Below are 17,329 nucleotides of genomic sequence, written 5' to 3' on the forward strand. Positions count from 1 at the left end.
AATCTTGAATATACTACAGACCAGTTTTAATAAAAACATTTTTTGAAAATGTTTATTTCGGAATCTTTTGCATAGTTTGATTTATAGTACTTGGATAGTAAAGATGGAATTCTACAAAATATTTGGTACATTTTGAATTGCATGGCAATACTTCAAAACATTTGTTGATTATCTAGACAACAGAACCTCAAACCAATTGACATCACTGCAGAGATGTTCATGAACTCCACTGTGATGCATGCCCATACCTTAGTGCGTAGAAGATGCACAAGGAAAAGCACACCAGCCACAGATGGATAACTGGGATCCACATCCAGTTGTGATGAGAGGGACAGCCCTTTTGAGCTATACCCATTTCCACATGCCAGATCATGCATGTCTGGAGGCACGTTCCCTCTCTAGCTGGGATTCTCAGGTGCTCAGCAGAATGGGACTCTGTATAAGGTACTGGGTGCAGAATACAACTAAGTAGCTCTGCCATGTTTTCTGTGTGTAGAAGCCTAAAACATGCATGGGACAGTTCTGTACACAGCATAAGTTCATCAGAGCAGAGGCTATCTAGAGTAAATACCTGAAGCTGGGCAAGAATACAGAGCATGTAAAAATAAAGCATCAGTGAAACCCATTACAATATCATTTACATACAAACAATATATACAGCAAAATCAAAAGTTTCATTAAATAAAGCAAAAAAATTTACTACCTGCCCCAAACCAACACTTTTATCAGCATCTTTTTCTTTTAAGCACATTTTGGAGAAGCCTGTTTTGCTTTTTGAGCATGTAGTAAGCAAGAGTCAGGAGGATGTGATTCTCTTTCTCCACAGTTTGGTATAAACTCCACAGTTTGGTATAAACTTGTATGCAAGTTTCTTTGGAGCCCAAACAGCGTCTACATTTCCTACAGTGGAACCTCATAGAACCCTCAGAGCTATACAATAATGAGGAAAATAATCATAAATACAAATGAGGCAAGGAGGGGACCTAAGGATAGCGCTTTGTCAGCCTAATCCCGAACCCTACATACCAGTCTGAGCCACATGCAGAAGTACCCACAAGGCTTTCTAATTCACTGGAATAAAAGAAGCTCCATGCTGGCATCAGGGATTCTAGTACTTGAATTAGGAATCTATTGGCAGGAGTTTGGAATCCAGCTCAGGGAATGTGTACACATCCTGGAGCCCCTTTCAAGCAGTGAAAGGAAGAGGGATGTGCAACACTGGCTCCAGTGAGCTTCTGGAGGGGTCAGGCTTGGTGTAAACGTTAAGAACCTGGCACACTGTCCCTGCCTGGTTGATAGGGAATTAACTTCTCTTGCTGCTCTCCAGGTTCCCCCCATTCCAAGCCTGTTTCCAAGATGCAGCTGCTTGTAGTCCCATCTGGCCCTGACAAGTGTTCTTTGAGAGTTTTTACTGGATTTGGGAAAGCAGAGTTGCTGGAGCACAGGAGTGCTGATGGGTTTTGCAAGCAGCTGATAGGTTGTACGTGAGCCAGCTGGTTAGGGAGCTGGGTGGTTTGAACGTCAGGATTCAGAAGGAGGAAGTATTCAAGGCGTAAAGATATATACTCTGGAGGTATTTGTAATTCTGAGGTTCAGTTGTAGAGTGTAACACTGAAATAATAGGCTGTGTCCAATCCTGGTAAGACAATGTCTAGGGATTTAGTTACTACAATGCTTGGAGTTAGCCCGTAATTAGGATTCAGAGCAGCAAAATATTCCATGGTGAAGGATGGTCATGGTCATAGACCATGATATGGTAGACATGAAAGCTCCCCTTAAAACATTGATGAGGACCAGACTATGAAAGTACCGTTAAAATAAAGTATTGCCAACATGTCCCAGTTTTCTTCAGTTAGCAATAAAATGGACTAATGATCCATCTCTTCTTTCCCTCCCCAGCAAGATTTATTTCCAGAAAATGTGCAGCCCACTAGAAAGGAAAGTCAAGCCATTTAAGCAGTAGTAGTTTTGGAATGAATGGTTAAGCACATCCATGCTATCTGCAAGGAGGTATAACATCACTGAAGACTAGTGTGTTATTGAATCCCAGATGTTCACTCTTGGTCAAGGCGTATGTTGACTGCTGCACAGCACTTTCCTATGCTGTGAAAAAGCGGGGCGACAAAAACTTCCGTCGCACTCTTCCATACAGCCTGCACCGAAGGCAAGACCATGAGGCAGGACTTTATGAAAGGCACCACAACCCTGAAAGGTGGAGAAAAGGAAATTAGAAAATTTAAATGACATTTTAAACTACCAGTCCTTAAACTCAGCTATTCCCATCAGTTATGGTTTATTTAGTACCAAAGACCAAAGGCATCTACCAGAAGAATATAAGCTTTGATTGGATCTATGCTTGCCAAATTCTGGATGTGGTGAAAATGCTGGATGGGGAAAAGCAAGGCAGCTGGATCTCGGGAACATCTCTGTCAGCTGCAGAAGATGCAGGCTGATCACCAGGGCACTTCATGGTGCCCGCCTGTTTCTACCCCAAAGCACAGAGCCAATCCTCACTTTCTTCTACTTCCTTGGAGTAAGAGGTTCTTCAAAAGAGCCCAGGAAGTATCACTTGTGTTTCAAGGGATCTAGACTGATTTGTTTTGCTCTCCATTACAGGTATTTAAGCCTGGATGTGGCCAGAGAGATGAACCAGAGGGCAAAAGCCAAAGGCTGATAGTATTATTGTGCTGTGGTGTATCTAGGTTTTAAGTTACACTGTTTAAGTTACTCAAGGCGAGAATGGCTGGTATGAAGTGACACTAAGATTCTGTTATATTTCATTTTCCAAGGGTATGGTAACAAGCACTGAAGCAACATTCTTAGCCCCCCCCCCCCCCGTACACACATCAAAACCATTGTATCTCCATTCCAAGAACCACATAAATACCTAAATTCTCAATCCATTCTTCTGGTAGGTTGCTGTTAAGAGCATCTGAACTGTAAATGGAAGGACTTTACAGATCATATTACTATTTGAACACCTTTCTACAGTTGGGATTTTAAAAAAATGTCTTGTAAAATAAAAGTGCAGGAGGATAAGTAAACAATAATTAGTAACAGTCAAGATGTACATGTTTTGTGTGTACATACTGCAACCTGTAGAAGGAATGGTCTAAAATGAATCTGGTTTTACGCACGTTGTGTGAAAACGCCCCCATTCTAAAACACAACAGTGCACAGGGCCGGCTCTACCACTAGGCTAACCTTGGCAGCTGCCTAGGGATGCAGACATCAGGAGGCACAGAGAAGCTCTCTCAGAAAAGGCGCCCCTTCCACGGCCACTTTTAGTGCTGCTGCCACTGCCCTGGCGGGTTTGCCAGGGAAGAGTTGCCTGGCGGCGAAGGGAAAGGCAGCACAGAGTGGGAAGGGTGAGGGATGGCGGGGAGGCAGCAGAGTGGCGCAGTGACGTGGGGCCCCTGGAGTGCTGGAGCTGTCGGTCGCCTCGCTGCCCTCCAGTCGCCCAGTCCTAGGCCGGTCGTTCCACGAAGCAGCACTATGGCATTATAACCCATTGAAGCCCTCCCCCACCCCCACCCTCCTCAGTCTCTACTCCCAAGATCTCCAGGGATTTCCAGTCAGAGCCTGCCTGACTGGCACTCTCCTCATAATTTGGGACACGATCTGCCTCGCCCCTCCCCCTGCCACAATCAACCTTTGCTTCACTGCCAACTTTGGGTGGTGCTCCCCCCCCCAAGTTTGCCTTGTCATCTTGCAGGTTTCTGGCTTCTCCGCCAGCACCTTCTTCCTTCCCCCACTTCTCTTCTGTCTTTTGGCAAGGTGGCTGGTTTTCCAAGCATCCCTGTCACTACCGGTGCTCAGGAGGCTTGCCCAGCCTTGTTTGGGACGGATGCTGGGTTGACGAGTTCTGCTGTGGATGTCTCACTCTCCTGAAGACGTTCCCAAGGCTGCTCTTCACACCAGGGTGGCCCATTACATTCCCCGAGGATGAAAGGGGTCCCCTGTCTTTAACCTCTTGGGGGGTGAGTGCAGGGGTGCCATCCCTGGATGTTTCCCAATTCAAAGCTGGCAACGCTAGGTATTTAGCCTGGTTGTGGCTAGAGGCTCTTCTGGCAGGAGCTTTGTGCCAAGTGTATGAGATCTCCATGTGCTTGTGTTCCTTGTCTGTAGCAGATGTTTAGCCTAGGTGTAGCTCTTGGTCTGTAAGTCAGCAAAATGGATCCAAGACCAATTCAAAAGCTGTCCTGTATATTTTTTTTTCTTGCTTTGTCTACATTATATTTTTCTGGCTTTCTAATAAAATTGCTTTGAGTCTTGAGTGGAGAGAAAAGCAGTCCTAAATACACCTAAGTGGAATCCTCTAATTATAAGCGGAATTTAGCAAGCATAATTTGAAATCCTGATTGTGAAACAGCAAATTAGATACATACAGATATGCAGTTATAGAAAGGACTGATTTTAAAAAGTTTGCGCAAATATCTGTGCAAGACCTTGATGCATCTTTCCCAGTTTAAAGCTTGAGGCGAGAACAGGAAGAAGGTCCATTTAAACAACAGAACAGAGAGGTGGGTTTTTCCCCTTACCCATCCTGCAACCAGCTCTCTCAGTGGGTGGTTGCTCTGGGCACAGCTTCAAATTGTTCTCACATACCTACCAGATAATGTAACTATGGTCACCAGCCTAACTGATCTTGCCAGAAGAAGGGTTCAATGTAAACTGCTTTTAAAATAGTAACAGTAGCTTAAAAAAATAAAAAATAAAATCCAGCATGCTACTGTATTGGGGCTTTCTTTTCCTTACATAGGTTTTTGTTCCTGTATTGTTATTCCACTTCAATGAAGGACAATACGTGCATGCAGAATTCAACAACCCAGAGGTAAAAGCACCCTGTCCTCTGATATGGCTATGCAACAGCTTCTCAAGTCACAGAGAACTCTGGGTGCAGATGCAGAAGGAATGTGAGGTCAAGCTCTTATGTGAATTTTTGGCTTGCTAACACAGTAGCAACTCCACTCTGTTGGCACTTCAGCAAAATGCTTCCTAACCGAGGGTTTCCAAAGGCTTTCCTGTGCAGGATGGAATTTTAGCCTCACCATTGGGAGGCAGGTTAATAACAGGGTCTCCATTTGTAAGCTGAAGAAACAAAATACCAAGGCTGTGATTACACCCTCTTATGGAACTGGCTGAAGCCAGGGAATTCACAGTCCCCTCAGTAGAGCTGCTCTGGCGGTTTTCCAAGGGACATTGGGAGTGTTTGAATGGAATTCACTACCCTGCCCTCAAAAGCAAGCAACAGTTACAAGTTTCCAAACTGAAGGGATTCCACAGGAAAACTGAACAATGGCCTTACATTTCCATCCACCTAATTCCACCTCCACATTCTTGGACAAAGCACAGCTGAATGAGAACATATGCTTTGGGGGAGTCCTGAGATGACTGTTAGAAATGGCAAAAGAGTTAAGTGGCATGGATTAAAACAGGCTTTACTCTCAGTTTTTCAAGTGTTTGAGCACCAGATCAACAATTCCTTTTTTAAGTGGTGCCATATTGGTTAGAGAGATACTCAGTTAAACAGTTCCCTCATAACTCCATCCTTTTATATTTTCTTTTGATCCAGACAGGTTAAATTCTAGATTGTTATACTGAAGCCAATGTAAGCATCCATGCACATGTGGATAGCCATGTGGACTTCACCCACCTAATGACAATGGCTACGATGTTCATTTGAAAATGACGTGGAAGAACTGAAGTGTACGTAGACTGGCTCTCCCACACCCATTGAAATTAAAGAGGAAAAAAAAACACTTCTCAGGAATGATGTAATATTAGGCAGATGAGATGGCACCGGGCTGCGGAACTTACCACACACTTCCCCAATAGCTAAATCCTTCAAGCTGACAGTTCTTAGGTGTATACAGAAGAGATGGCAGCTTTCAGAGATTCTGAAGCCATGGGGGAGCCCTATTTTTTCTTTCCATTTTTAAAAAGAAAAGCCACAGCTACTTTGGAGAAAAATTAAAACATATGCTATGGTGGCATTCTTATTAACCCTAAACTTATTTTATCACTTTAACAACATAAAACGTATAATTTATGACTTGGCTAGCATATAAAAGAACTAGTAGCAGAGAGCTTATCACAGCAAACCTAAGTATGGAGGGGAAAAAAGAAGTCAACTAAAACTGTGCTAATAGAAATAGCTCATAATGGTCAGCAATGAAGGTGTTAACTGAGGAGCACATTATAAATACACAAGAAGGGGGACCCGCGATACTTGCGGGGGTGGGGGGAGGAGAAGCTCCACAGGAGGAGAAGGAAGCATCCACAGGTGAGCCTTCTCCCCTGCCCCCTGTCCCCCGCACCGACAGTGAGGCCCACGCCTCTCCAAGCTGGTGGCGAGGCCTTGCCGGCCCACCGAACTTTCTCCCTCTCTCTCCCCACCCGGAGGCAGTGGCAGCGAGGCCTCGCCAGCCCGCCAAGCTTTCTCCCTCCCCCCTCCGCAGTGGTGGCAGTGGCGACGGCGAGGCCTTGCCGGCCCACCGAACTTTCTCCCTCCCCCCCGCAGCGGTGGCGAGTCCTCGCCAACCCGTCAAACTTTCTCCCTCCCCCTATGACGGCAAGGCCTCGCCGGCCTGCCAAACTTTCTCCCCCCCCCCCGGCAGCGGCGAGGGCTGAGCGGCTTACAGCTGCCGGCTGGCCAAGCCTTCTCCCCCTCCCCCTTTCTGGTGGTGGCAGCAGCGAAGCCGTTCTAAGAGCATTCCCTGCACATGCGCAGGGGATGCTCTTTTACTTTTGGGGGGATTTAATTATCCCCCCTATATTTTTTTACAGTTTTCAGATTTTTCTGCACACCTGGGCATTGCCCCACGTTTGCAGGAAAATCTCCCTGCCCCCAGGTGCCCCCGATGTGTAGATGATGCCACTACTATGAGGACCCTCCCCTTAGATTTGCAAAAAGGACCTAGAGAAAAGAGTTCCCGGGTGTGTGGGGGGAGAATCCTAAGGGTTGGGGTATTGGGTTGCCAACCTCCAGGTGAGGCTCAAAGATCTCCCAGAATTATGATAGGGATCAGTTTCCCTGGAGAAAATAGCTGCTTTGGAGGGTGGAGTCAATAGCATTATACCCTTCCAAGGTCTCTCCCATCCCCGAACCCCACCCTTCTCAGGCTCCACCCCTGAATCTCCAGGAATTTCACAACCTGGAGTTGGCACCCATAAGCATCATTAGTGGAATGAAGGTAGCAATGTGGGACTCTCCCCTCCTGGTGCAGCCAACTGTGCCCTCTAAAATTCTCCTGTGGTGGGATGTCAAGGGACCCTCATCTACAGATCTGGAGTCAAAGAAGGAGTTCTCAGTGGGAAGGAAGAATCTATGAAAATTTCATTCCTGTCCTCCACCAACAGAAAGACCGCTAATCCAGCATAACTGCTGTTATGTGGGCAGAACGACAGTTTATCCAACCCCTAAGTGTACAGACAGGTATAGTATATCACACCGACACTGGCACACATATAATTTGTCCTCAGAATTCTCTCCATCAAATATCAACTGACTGGACACCACAGAGTTAACATTGTCTTTTGATTCTTGTTCTGGATGTTGAAAAGACATAGCCCTGTATGGGAACGCAGCAAAGACTTAATTAGAGAACTCAGGTCCAGTGTTTCCACAGAGTCCATAAGGGTACATTCTGGAAAAGATCAGAAGCTGTGTCCTTCACAGAGCTACATTAGGAACTAATCGTAGGATACACCGCTGCTCAGCAAAGAACACACAAGATGCCAGCTAGAGCCAGCCTGGTCACCCAGGTGATTGCCTAGCATGCCAGTTTTTGAGGGGTACCATAAAGGCAAGAGGAACCTCCTCTGTTGTTTTAAAGGGAAGTTTAGCATTAACTGGCTTCTAGAATCTCCACAATCGTTGACTTTTGTGTTCTATAGTTGCTATGCTGGAACATGCCTTCTTGACCCATGCCCTTCCTAGCTAGTTAAAGCCTTTGGGGAGGGCATTTGGGGGCCCCTGGGAGAAATTATCAACTTGTCCCTTTCTTCTGGGACCTTCCCAGTGGGGTTAAAGAAGGCAGTGGTCCGTCCACTCCTAAAGAAACCAATACTGGAACCTACGGCCCTGGCCAACTAGTGCCCAGTCTCAATCTACCACTTCTGGGTAAGGTAGTCGAGAGAGCGGTACCTGAACAACTCCAGGCTTTCTTGGAGGACACATCCATCCTTGACCCAGTCCAGTTTCCACCCTGGCCAGGGGTACAGAGACAGTGCCAGTCACCTCACAGATGACCTCCAGAGACACCTGGATAGGGGCGGGTCGGCACTGCTGTTACTCTTGGATCTGACAGCAACGTTCAACATGATTAATTATGATCTTTTGATCTATCTTGCCAAGATAGGAGTTCGGGGGTCTGTCTTACAATGGTTTTCTTCTTTTCTCTGCGATAGGGGACAGAGGGTGGTGCTTGGTGAGGGAGTATTCCTGCGATGCCCACTTGAATGTGGAGTGCTGCAGGGAGCAGTTCTCTCGCCAATTATTTAACATCTATATGTGCCCCTTCACCCAGCTGGTCCGGGGGTTTGGGCTGGGATGTCAACAGTATGCAGATGACACCCAGCTATATCTGTTGATGGATGGCTGCCCGGACTACGGCCCAGAAAATTTGACCAGGGCATTGGAGGCTGTGGCTGGATGGCTACAGCAAAGCCAGTTGAAACTTAATCCAACCAAGACGGAGGTCCTGTACCTAAGTGGGGGGGAGCTGGATCAGGAATCAGGCTACCCACCTTGGATGGCATATTACTTGTGCCAGCCCAGAAGATGAAGAGCCTGGGGGTAGTCCTGGATGCCTTGCTTTCTATGTAGGCCTAAGTCACCACAGTTGCTAGGTCTGCCTTTTATCATCCCTGGCAGACCAGGCAGCTGGCCCCTTACCTCTCCCCCCAGGACTTGGCTACAGTGACCCATGCTATGGTCACTTCCAGGCAATACTCCCTCTAAGTTGTGGAGTCTTGTGAACAAAAATTCTACTTTGTGAGCTACTGGCATTAAAGTTGTGAGCGAGCAATTTGGCTACTGCATAAATTTAGTTTGCTCTGGAGCCATCCTTCCTGAGCTAAGACAGAAATGTGTGAAACAGAAGCTAAAAAACTGAGCTAGCTCACACTAACTCAGCTTAGAGGGAACACTGCTTCCAGGCTTGATTACTGTAACTCGCTTTACGTGGGCTTCCCCTTGTGGTTGATCCAGAAACTCTAGCTGGTGGAAAATATGGTGGTGCGCCTGATGACTGCATTGCCTGAGGAGGCACGCATTCAGCTGGTGCTACACCAATTGCACTGGCTGCCAATTAAGTACTGGATCTGCTTCATGGTACTGGTATTGACCTTTAAAGCCTTGCACGGCCTGGGCCCGACATACATAAGGGACCGCCTCTCCCCATATGTACCCCAGAGAGCCTTGTGCTCTGCCAATCAAGATCTGCTAGTTGTCCTGAGCCTGAGGGACGTCCGTTTGGCCTCGACCAGGACTGGGGCTTTCTCTGCCCTGGCCCTGGTCTGGTGGAACATTCTCCCGTGTGAGAACAGGGCCCTGTGGGACCTTCTATTGTTCCACAGGGCCAGTAAAACAGAGCTGTTCCACCAGGCCTTTGGTTGAGGTGGCAGGCATCCAGTAAAAAAGTTGGTCTCCCCTGCTGAAGACATCACTTCCACGTGGCCCGGATTAAACAAATTTAAGAGTCCAGTGGCACCAGTATCGGAGACTGTGCAATAACTGGTGCGATCTGTTTTAAATTATTCGTTTTAATGTTATAATACACTTTTTACTATTGTTTTTGTGATGCCAAATGGCCTAATTATTAGTTGTGATCCGCTCTGAGCCCGTTCATGGGGAGAGCGGAATATAAATTTGAAAAATAAATAAATAAATAAATAAGATGGAGGCCTCTTAAAGCGCTTAGGTGTTTTTAATTTTTACCTTGTAATGCCCAGTAAGTAAAATGTTAATTCTAGACACATTTGTCCTTATTTTGGGAGGTGGTACACCAAACTCATAGTTCACCTAAGATGCCCCAAAACCTTGGGCTGGCCTTGAGGCCACCAGGTTCAGTGTCATCAGTGGCCACAATGTTTTTATGAGTCATAAGTGAATTGAATCAGATTGCCACACACCCACAATCCATGATGCTGGCTCAATTGCACCAGTATAAGCAGCACAGCAATCTCTACGAAAACCTCAGAAATGGTAGATCCAGTTGCCCAGAATGATAAATATCACTTCCTACCGGGAACTTTCTGTTTCACAGCCTGGTAGGGCAAGGGCTCTGCAGTTGCTGTGAAAGTTGACATCTCAAATGTCCTCAGGAAGGACTCACACAAATACCCCCACCACGAAAAAAATCTGGTTTGAGCTGAGTGCGCTGCTGCCATACATGTAGGCACACATTCAAGGGTAACTTGCAGTAATTTTCACTAATACATTTACAGATACAATGCCACCTAAAAGCAGCTGTGGGACAGTTACTCAAATTAATACCATGCACAAATGACTCCTTCACACAGACATCTGCATAAGGAATTGGTATTCACATACACACCAAAATCTGCAGTACTGTGACTGAAAAACAAGCTAGCCCTGAGGGACTAGGGGACAGTGACTATAAGGGGGAAAAAGCAGGAAGTCACATAGAACTTGCAGGGTCTGGGGGGCAGTAGTGGTCATGGGGGGAGGGCAGGGAGCCACATCAGGCCAGGGTGGAGGTGGGGGGAATAGGCAGCATGGCAACGTTGGGGGGCAGGAAAGAGAGACTGCAGGGAGAAGCTGTGCTGGAACTATGGGAGGGGCAAGGAGAATTCTTTGCACCCACTTGCCCGTCTCCAGTGCTCCTTCTCCCTGCAGTTTTGAAAGTCAGAAGCTGATGGGAAAGTGTAGATTGGGCGCCTGAGGTGGCAGCTATGGAAGTGTGCAGGTGGGCAAGGAGGCTCCTTCTCATCCCTGCCTCAGCTGCCCTCTTTAAACTTTCCCTTCAGCTTCTAACCAGCAAGACTGTGGGGAGAAGCGGAGACAGGTGGGTGGGTGCTAAGAATCCTTTTCACCCTTCCCCTAGGTGCCACTGCCACTCCCCACAGTCCTACTGGTTGTAAGCCAATGGGAAAGTTTAAAGAGGGCAGTTGAGGCAGCAAGTCTCTTAATCGCCTGCCCTGCAAGTTTGTTGCAGCAGCACTGCCAATGGCAGCAACCCTTCTAGCTGGCCAGACCTTTGGCACCTCAGTGGCGGTGACAGCAACAATTCACCCAGACACCCACATCTTCCTCATTTGTAATTGTTCCCCCCAATATCTCTTCCCCTCCTGCCCCCCTCCATCTTGCCTGCCTGCCAGGAACAGTTCTCTGTGCTTGCACAGGCACCTTGTTCTCTGGTTTTGGTATTTTGTAACCCCTTTTTTCAGAGGGAGTGCATATATGCCTTATGTATGGGCGCTTTCTGGTTCTCCCATTGGCTGTGAAGTGTGCTCCATCAGCCATTGGCCCATCAACCACCAATCAAGAGTACTCATGCCACTGGCTGGGTGCTGGGTCCGCTCCTCTCCCCATCTGCTGCCAACCTGGCCACTTCCCTGACAGAATAAACTGCCAAAACAGCTGTCTCTCCTGACAAAGACACTTCTGCTTGGCTCCTGTGGGACTAACTTTTCCCTCAGTGGCTGTTGCTAGGCAACCAAGCTTGGTTCTGTCAATAAAAAGGCAAGGCAGGAGGCCCTTTCCAGGCCTTTGTGGGGAACTCATTGGGGCCAGTCCTGACAAGGGTTGCCAGCTCCAGGTTGGGAAATTCCTGGATATTTTGTGGTAAAGTCTACGGAAGCCAGAGTTTGGGGAGAGGCCTCAGCTGAATACAATGCCATAGAGTCTACCCTGCAAAGCAGTTATTTTCTCCTGGGGAACTATTGCTGCCAATCTCCAGGTGAGGACTGGAAATCTCTCAGAATTAAACTGCTCTCCTGATGGCAGAGATCAATTCCCCTAGAGAAAACAGCTGCTTTGCAGGGTGGACTCTGTGTCATTATACCCTGCTGAGGTCTCTTTCTAGATCTCGTTGTATTTATTTCCACAACGGGCCTTATTCCCTTTAGAATATAAAATGAAATAGTGATTTTCTTTACATGGTGGTTGCAATACAAAAGCTATAACCTTAAACACATTTAAATAGGAAGCAGAGGTCCCCTGAACACAGTGGGACACGCCTGCTTCATACATGCATGTTCATTTGATGTCTACAACTAGAGGTCGATTCGGGGGGATCGCGGGGGATCGCTGTTCCCCCGGGGGAGGTGCGGGGGGGCGGGGCACATGACGAAGGCCCCCCTGCTTCCGGCCGCCTTGCTTCCAGCCCTCATTCAGCCAGGAGGAGGCAGGAGAAGAGGGAAGGAAAGTTGCTTCCTCCCCGCCTTTCCCCACCCCTGCCTGCATGGGGCCAGGGAGGGCCTTGGCGGGGCTTCCTCACACTCCCGCCGGCCATGCAGGTCCACTGCCGGGCCGCAAGGCCGGCGGCGACCGGGACCGTTGGGGGCTGGGGGGCCTTCCTTGCACTCCCGCCAGCCTTGCAGGTCCACCGCCGAGCTCGACGGGGGCTCAGTGAGAGCTGAAACCAGGGCTGCCGCCAGAATTGTTGGGGGGAGGGAGTGAAAACAAAGTATAAATGCCTGGATTTTCTGTGTATTTTCCGTAGCAATGTGGTCATCTGCCCCCATGCTTAGTTTATAGCTGTTTTGGTTTATAGCCGGTCTTGGTTTATAGCTGTTTTTTCTCCCTGGAATTGCCTACAAATGTTCCCTCTAAGGAGTCTTGTGAGCAAAATTCATTTTTGGCCACTGTGTGACAGAATGTTGGACTAGATGGGCCATTGGCCTGATCCAACATGGCTTCTCTTGTTTTCTTATGTTCTTATGTGCCCATCTATGGCCTCCCTGAGGTTGCTGTCACCCGTCTGTCACATGTGCCATCAGATAGGCTCGCCAGCTCTGAGTTGGCAATACCTTGGAGATTTTGGGGGTGGAGCCTGAGTGGTGGGTTTAGATTCAGAGGAATTAGCTGTGTTAGTCTGTTGCTGCAAAATAGTCCAAGAGTTCAAATAGCACCTTTAAGACTAACCTTTAAGACTAAGACTAACTGAGTGGTGGGTGTGGCCTTATGACACACTTCCGGTAATGGCAGGGGTGTGTGGCCTTATGACACACTTCCGGTGATGTCAGGGGGTGTGGCATATGCTAATGAGTTATGCTAATGAGTTCCCCTAGCTCTTTTTCTATAACAGATCTTTTGCGGGTATGAAACAAGAAGACATCCCCTTAACCTCAAATGCCATGCTTTTTCATTGAAGCGTGTTTGCACATTCAGCATTAAGCTGGAAAACTGACTGACATATGATGTGCAAACCTATGTTGATTTTTTGAGTGAATACAACAACAGTCACGCTACAAATATGGCTCTATATATCTACTAGAATGAGGCAGTGGAATTCTGAAGTGGCAGAATGGGCGTTATCACTTCAGATGGGGCATGTGCACAATGTCACATTTTTAATATCTCCTGCAAATTATACAAAAAATTGCAAATCAGGAAGAGAGTCTAGCTTAATCTTTCACATGCAGCACAGCTTTCCCACTTACGGGGTATTATTAAGAGAGAGATCTTGGAAAATGTAATCATTCACCTGCAGTTGAAGTGGTACAGTCGACTCTACCGCCTATTGAAAGCACTTTGCACATTAATGTTTCAATCACTTCTATACTTTCCTGATGAACTGCCATTTGAGGCCATAGGCCTTGTGTATAAAATGTTGTCAGGTGGTTTGCCTTTGCCTGTGTAGTGACCCTGGTTTTCCTTGGTGGCCTCCCATCCAACTACTAACCAGGGCCAACCCTGTTTAGCTTCTGAGATCTGACATCAGGCTAGCCTTGGTCATCCAGGTCAGGACCCACAGGCATTACTTCCAAGTAAACATGAACAGGCCCAGGCTTCACAAATTCTACCAGAATGAATATTAGCAGATCAATCTAAAATCACCACCGCCAGCAGTGGTGGCGGCAGAGAGTGCAGGTATTGCTTAGAGCATTTCCCTCCTGCCAGTGCAATGAAGTTCTTTTGTAATATTAACACCGCAGCAGACACAAGAAGTTAAAAGTCCTACCAGATATGCAGGCAGCTGAGCACCGCAAAGAGAATTCCTGCAATCAGGGCTAAGGGGATGGCCAGGAAAAGAGTCAGGAGCTTGTAGATCACGTATTTGCTGAGCTCGAAGAGCGCATGGCTGCAGATCCAAACTCTGTCAAAAGAGTGAGTGGAGGCAGGCTCGGCGATCACGTCCTCAAATCCCAGCTGGAATGAGACACAATAAGCATTGGCAACACCAGCCTCCCTTTGAAAATGCAAAGTAGGAGGGGGGCCCACAAACGGGGGGGGGGGAGAGGATGCATGCTTTTGTTAGGGATCTGAAAGAATCTTGCTGAATCGAACAGGCACTGACCTTCTACTATACCGTGTGGAAGAGAACAAGGGCAGGTTTTTGGGGAGGGTATTTGTGAACATTCACAGGTACACACAGCAACCAGTGAATGCGGCCCCGTGTTTATCCACCTGCCCGCCTAACCCACAACTTCAGCGCGATCAAAACAAGTCATTCTCCAAATGAGAACCAGGGAAGGAGGGATTTAAAGTATTCCAGTGAGTTTTAATTCCTAGGACGGAAACCGGGGGGGGGGGAGCGGGAGAAGACGGGCTCGCGTTGAAATAGCCTTACATGGAATAAGCATTTAAGCGACTCCTAGGGGTCTCTAGCGCGCAAAAGCAACAGCGGGAACAGGTAACGTCTGGATGCCCGGGAAAGCTCTCCTCCACCCCTCACCTTCAGATGGCTGTTGAGGCCGTGTGGATCTCTGTCGGGGACTTTCTCCAAGCTCTCCTCCGTCTTGGACAGAGCAGGGCTGCTACTTCGGTTGAAGCCCTCTTCATCCATGAAGATCTTGGTGTCCGCTTTCTTCTTCTCCAGCCCCATGGTCTCTCCCGGGCTCTGGGCGCTCTAACCGGGGCTCTCCCACTGCCCTCGGGCCGCTGGATCACGCCGCGCGAGGGTGCGCTGCTCGGCTGGAGCAGGCAGGCGCCCGGCAGACCACGCCCCAGCGGAGCCCACACCAAGCGACGCGGCGGCTGCAAGCCCGCCAGGCTGGGCAAGGGAAGCGGCTGCTGTGGTGCCAGTTGGGACTGCGGCGCATGCTCCGGGGGAGGGAGCGAGCGAGCAACGACTCCCCTTTGACAGCGCGGCCTCCGCGCTTTGCGCAACAGGCGCTCTCAATGGCCTGGAGAGCTCAGCGCCGCACCTGAAACGGCTCTCGGCCGCTTCGTGTCGGAATATGCAGGGGCAAGGAATGGGGGAGGGAGAAAACGCTCAGAAAACACTCTGTGCACTCCTAGAGGCACAACGATCTATGTGGGGAATGCACTTTAAAATATTTATACCTGCGCATTCTCGGCCAAGCGCGACTCGCTTATTGATTTACATTTATATCCCGCCTGTCTTCCGGCTGGGGATCCAAAGCGGCTTGCATCGTTCTCCTTTCTTCAGTCTTATCCTCACAACAACCCTGTAAGGGTTAGGCTGAGTGTGTGTGTGACTGGCCCAAGAGGTCAGTCCAATGTCAACAGAAGGGAGGTTAGGGAAAATAAAGCAGCAGCTTGTAAAGAAAGCAAGTTTCCATGGCAGAGTGGGGATTCAAACCTGGGTCCCTCAGATCAGGTACAAACTGAAGACAGGATTTCTGTCTTACAGATCCTAGCCCAACAGTCTAACCCTACCCCATGCTGGTGTAAAACTCAAAGAATGTGAGGCTGGGGGCAGTTAGTACAATGTTGCTGTGGGTGACCTGAATTCAAATCCTTATTTGTGGTGGCACTTGCTGGGTAACAGGAGGAATTAGTACCCCCCTTCTGTCAAGACAAGATTTGATGAGTGCTCCCCCCTCCCTTCTCGTGGCTGAGTCCCGCCTCCCTGAGGGCCCTGCTGGTAGGGGAGGGCAAGACGGCTGCGGCTGGCAGCCCCTGGGAAGCATGGTGGCCACATGTCGGCTTTCCCCCGAGGGTGTAGCGCCCGGCCCGTGGGTTGGGGGCTGGGAAAATGGAGTCCCTGGGTGTTTTGAATCTTTTTGGGGGTGCAAAGGGGCTTTTGTGATTGTGTTTTGTGACTGGGGAATGCTTTGAACCCGCGGGCTTTTTGCTGTGAATGTGTGAAAACTGTATAATGCTTGTGCTAACACTGTATGAGGCCATTGTCTTAGATTTGTGCCCCTGCTTAGTGCAGACTGTGCCAGGAGATCCTGGGGAGCTCCTGGGAGCCCCCTCCTCACAGAGAGCGAGAGGTAAAAAAATGCCCAACCATCCAAACAGAGCCAGGGGACCTCCACCCCAACCTTCTGTAAGCCCCCACAGAGCAAAAGCAGCTGGTTTGCGGCAAAGGGAAAAAAGGGACTCCATTTTCCCAGCCCCCAACCCACGGCCTGGCGCTACACCCTCGGGGGAAAGCCGACATGTGGCCACCATGCTTCCCAGGGGCTGCCAGCCGCCGCCCTCTTGCCCTCCCCTCCCCCTACCTCATAGGATTGTTGTGAGGATAAAGCAGAAGTGGAGACAATTGTATGTGTTCCCCTGAGCTCCTTGGAGGAAAGGTGGGATAAAAATGCAATAAATGAATGCATATATTACTAAAATAGTGCAAAAGCAAATCAATTGCCAATGTATCATCTAAATGTTGTAGAAAAATTTCAACCAGAAGAATTTTAGAAAGCTAAATATTTTAAACAAAATCATCTCAAAGTCTCAGCAAAAAAAGGGGCATAAAGCTAATTGCAGCAGATATGGTATTAAAATGTTATTCTAAAACTAGCCAATGAAAACAAAGAAGGGAGTGTTAAAAACAGCTAAAATACAGGATGGGGCGTGTGCGCAGGGGTGGTGAAACAGCCCGCCTGGGACTTTATTTGAACCAGGGATGGTTCTTATTCAGGCATCTCTTTCAAGCCTTTGCTTTAGCAACATCTTTCTCTAACTTCCTTTCTCTTAAAACTCAACCCACCCTCTCTTCATGATGCCTGGTTGGTTTTGAGGTCTAATCCCACCTTCTCCACAATTTTTAATTGTGGCCTGCAAGACTATAGAAGACTGTGGAGCGTAGTTATGTTGGTCTGTTGTAGCAGAATTAACAAAAGGCTTTAAGGTGACACTGGACTTTTGTTTTATATCATTTACCTCATTTATAGCCCATCTTTCTTGCTGAGATTCAAAACTGATTGCAGGATCTAAAGCAGTGCAGTCAGA

General features: G+C 48.2%; 1 protein-coding gene across 1 annotated transcript; it reads right to left on the reverse strand.

Moving 5' to 3' along the window:
- On the reverse strand, positions 1–15,215 carry CAV2 (caveolin 2). Its single transcript, XM_015415153.1, has 3 exons — positions 14,868–15,215; positions 14,154–14,341; positions 1–2,205 (listed from the first exon to the last, which is right to left on the reverse strand). The coding sequence occupies exons 1-3, from the start codon at positions 15,015–15,017 to the stop codon at positions 2,055–2,057; spliced, it is 489 nt and encodes a 162-aa protein (XP_015270639.1). The 5' UTR covers positions 15,018–15,215; the 3' UTR covers positions 1–2,054.
- Between the last annotated feature and the right edge of the window lie 2,114 nt (positions 15,216–17,329).

The sequence above is a fragment of the Gekko japonicus genome, unplaced genomic scaffold (genome assembly GCF_001447785.1).
Source record: "Gekko japonicus isolate JY-2015 unplaced genomic scaffold, Gekko_japonicus_V1.1 scaffold1823, whole genome shotgun sequence".
Lineage (NCBI taxonomy): Eukaryota > Metazoa > Chordata > Lepidosauria > Squamata > Gekkonidae > Gekko > Gekko japonicus.

What these genes read in the sequence shown, in the direction of transcription:
- CAV2 (XM_015415153.1), bottom strand. Translation starts at nt 15,017, where the DNA reads ATGGGGCTGGAGAAGAAGAAAGCGGACACCAAGATCTTCATGGATGAA. An exon ending in GCCTCAACAGCCATCTGAAG is followed by an intron (nt 14,342 to 14,867) that starts GTGAGGGGTGGA and finishes GTCTCATTCCAG; the next exon opens with CTGGGATTTGAGGACGTGAT. An exon ending in CTCAGCTGCCTGCATATCTG is followed by an intron (nt 2,206 to 14,153) that starts GTAGGACTTTTA and finishes TCCACCTTTCAG; the next exon opens with GGTTGTGGTGCCTTTCATAA.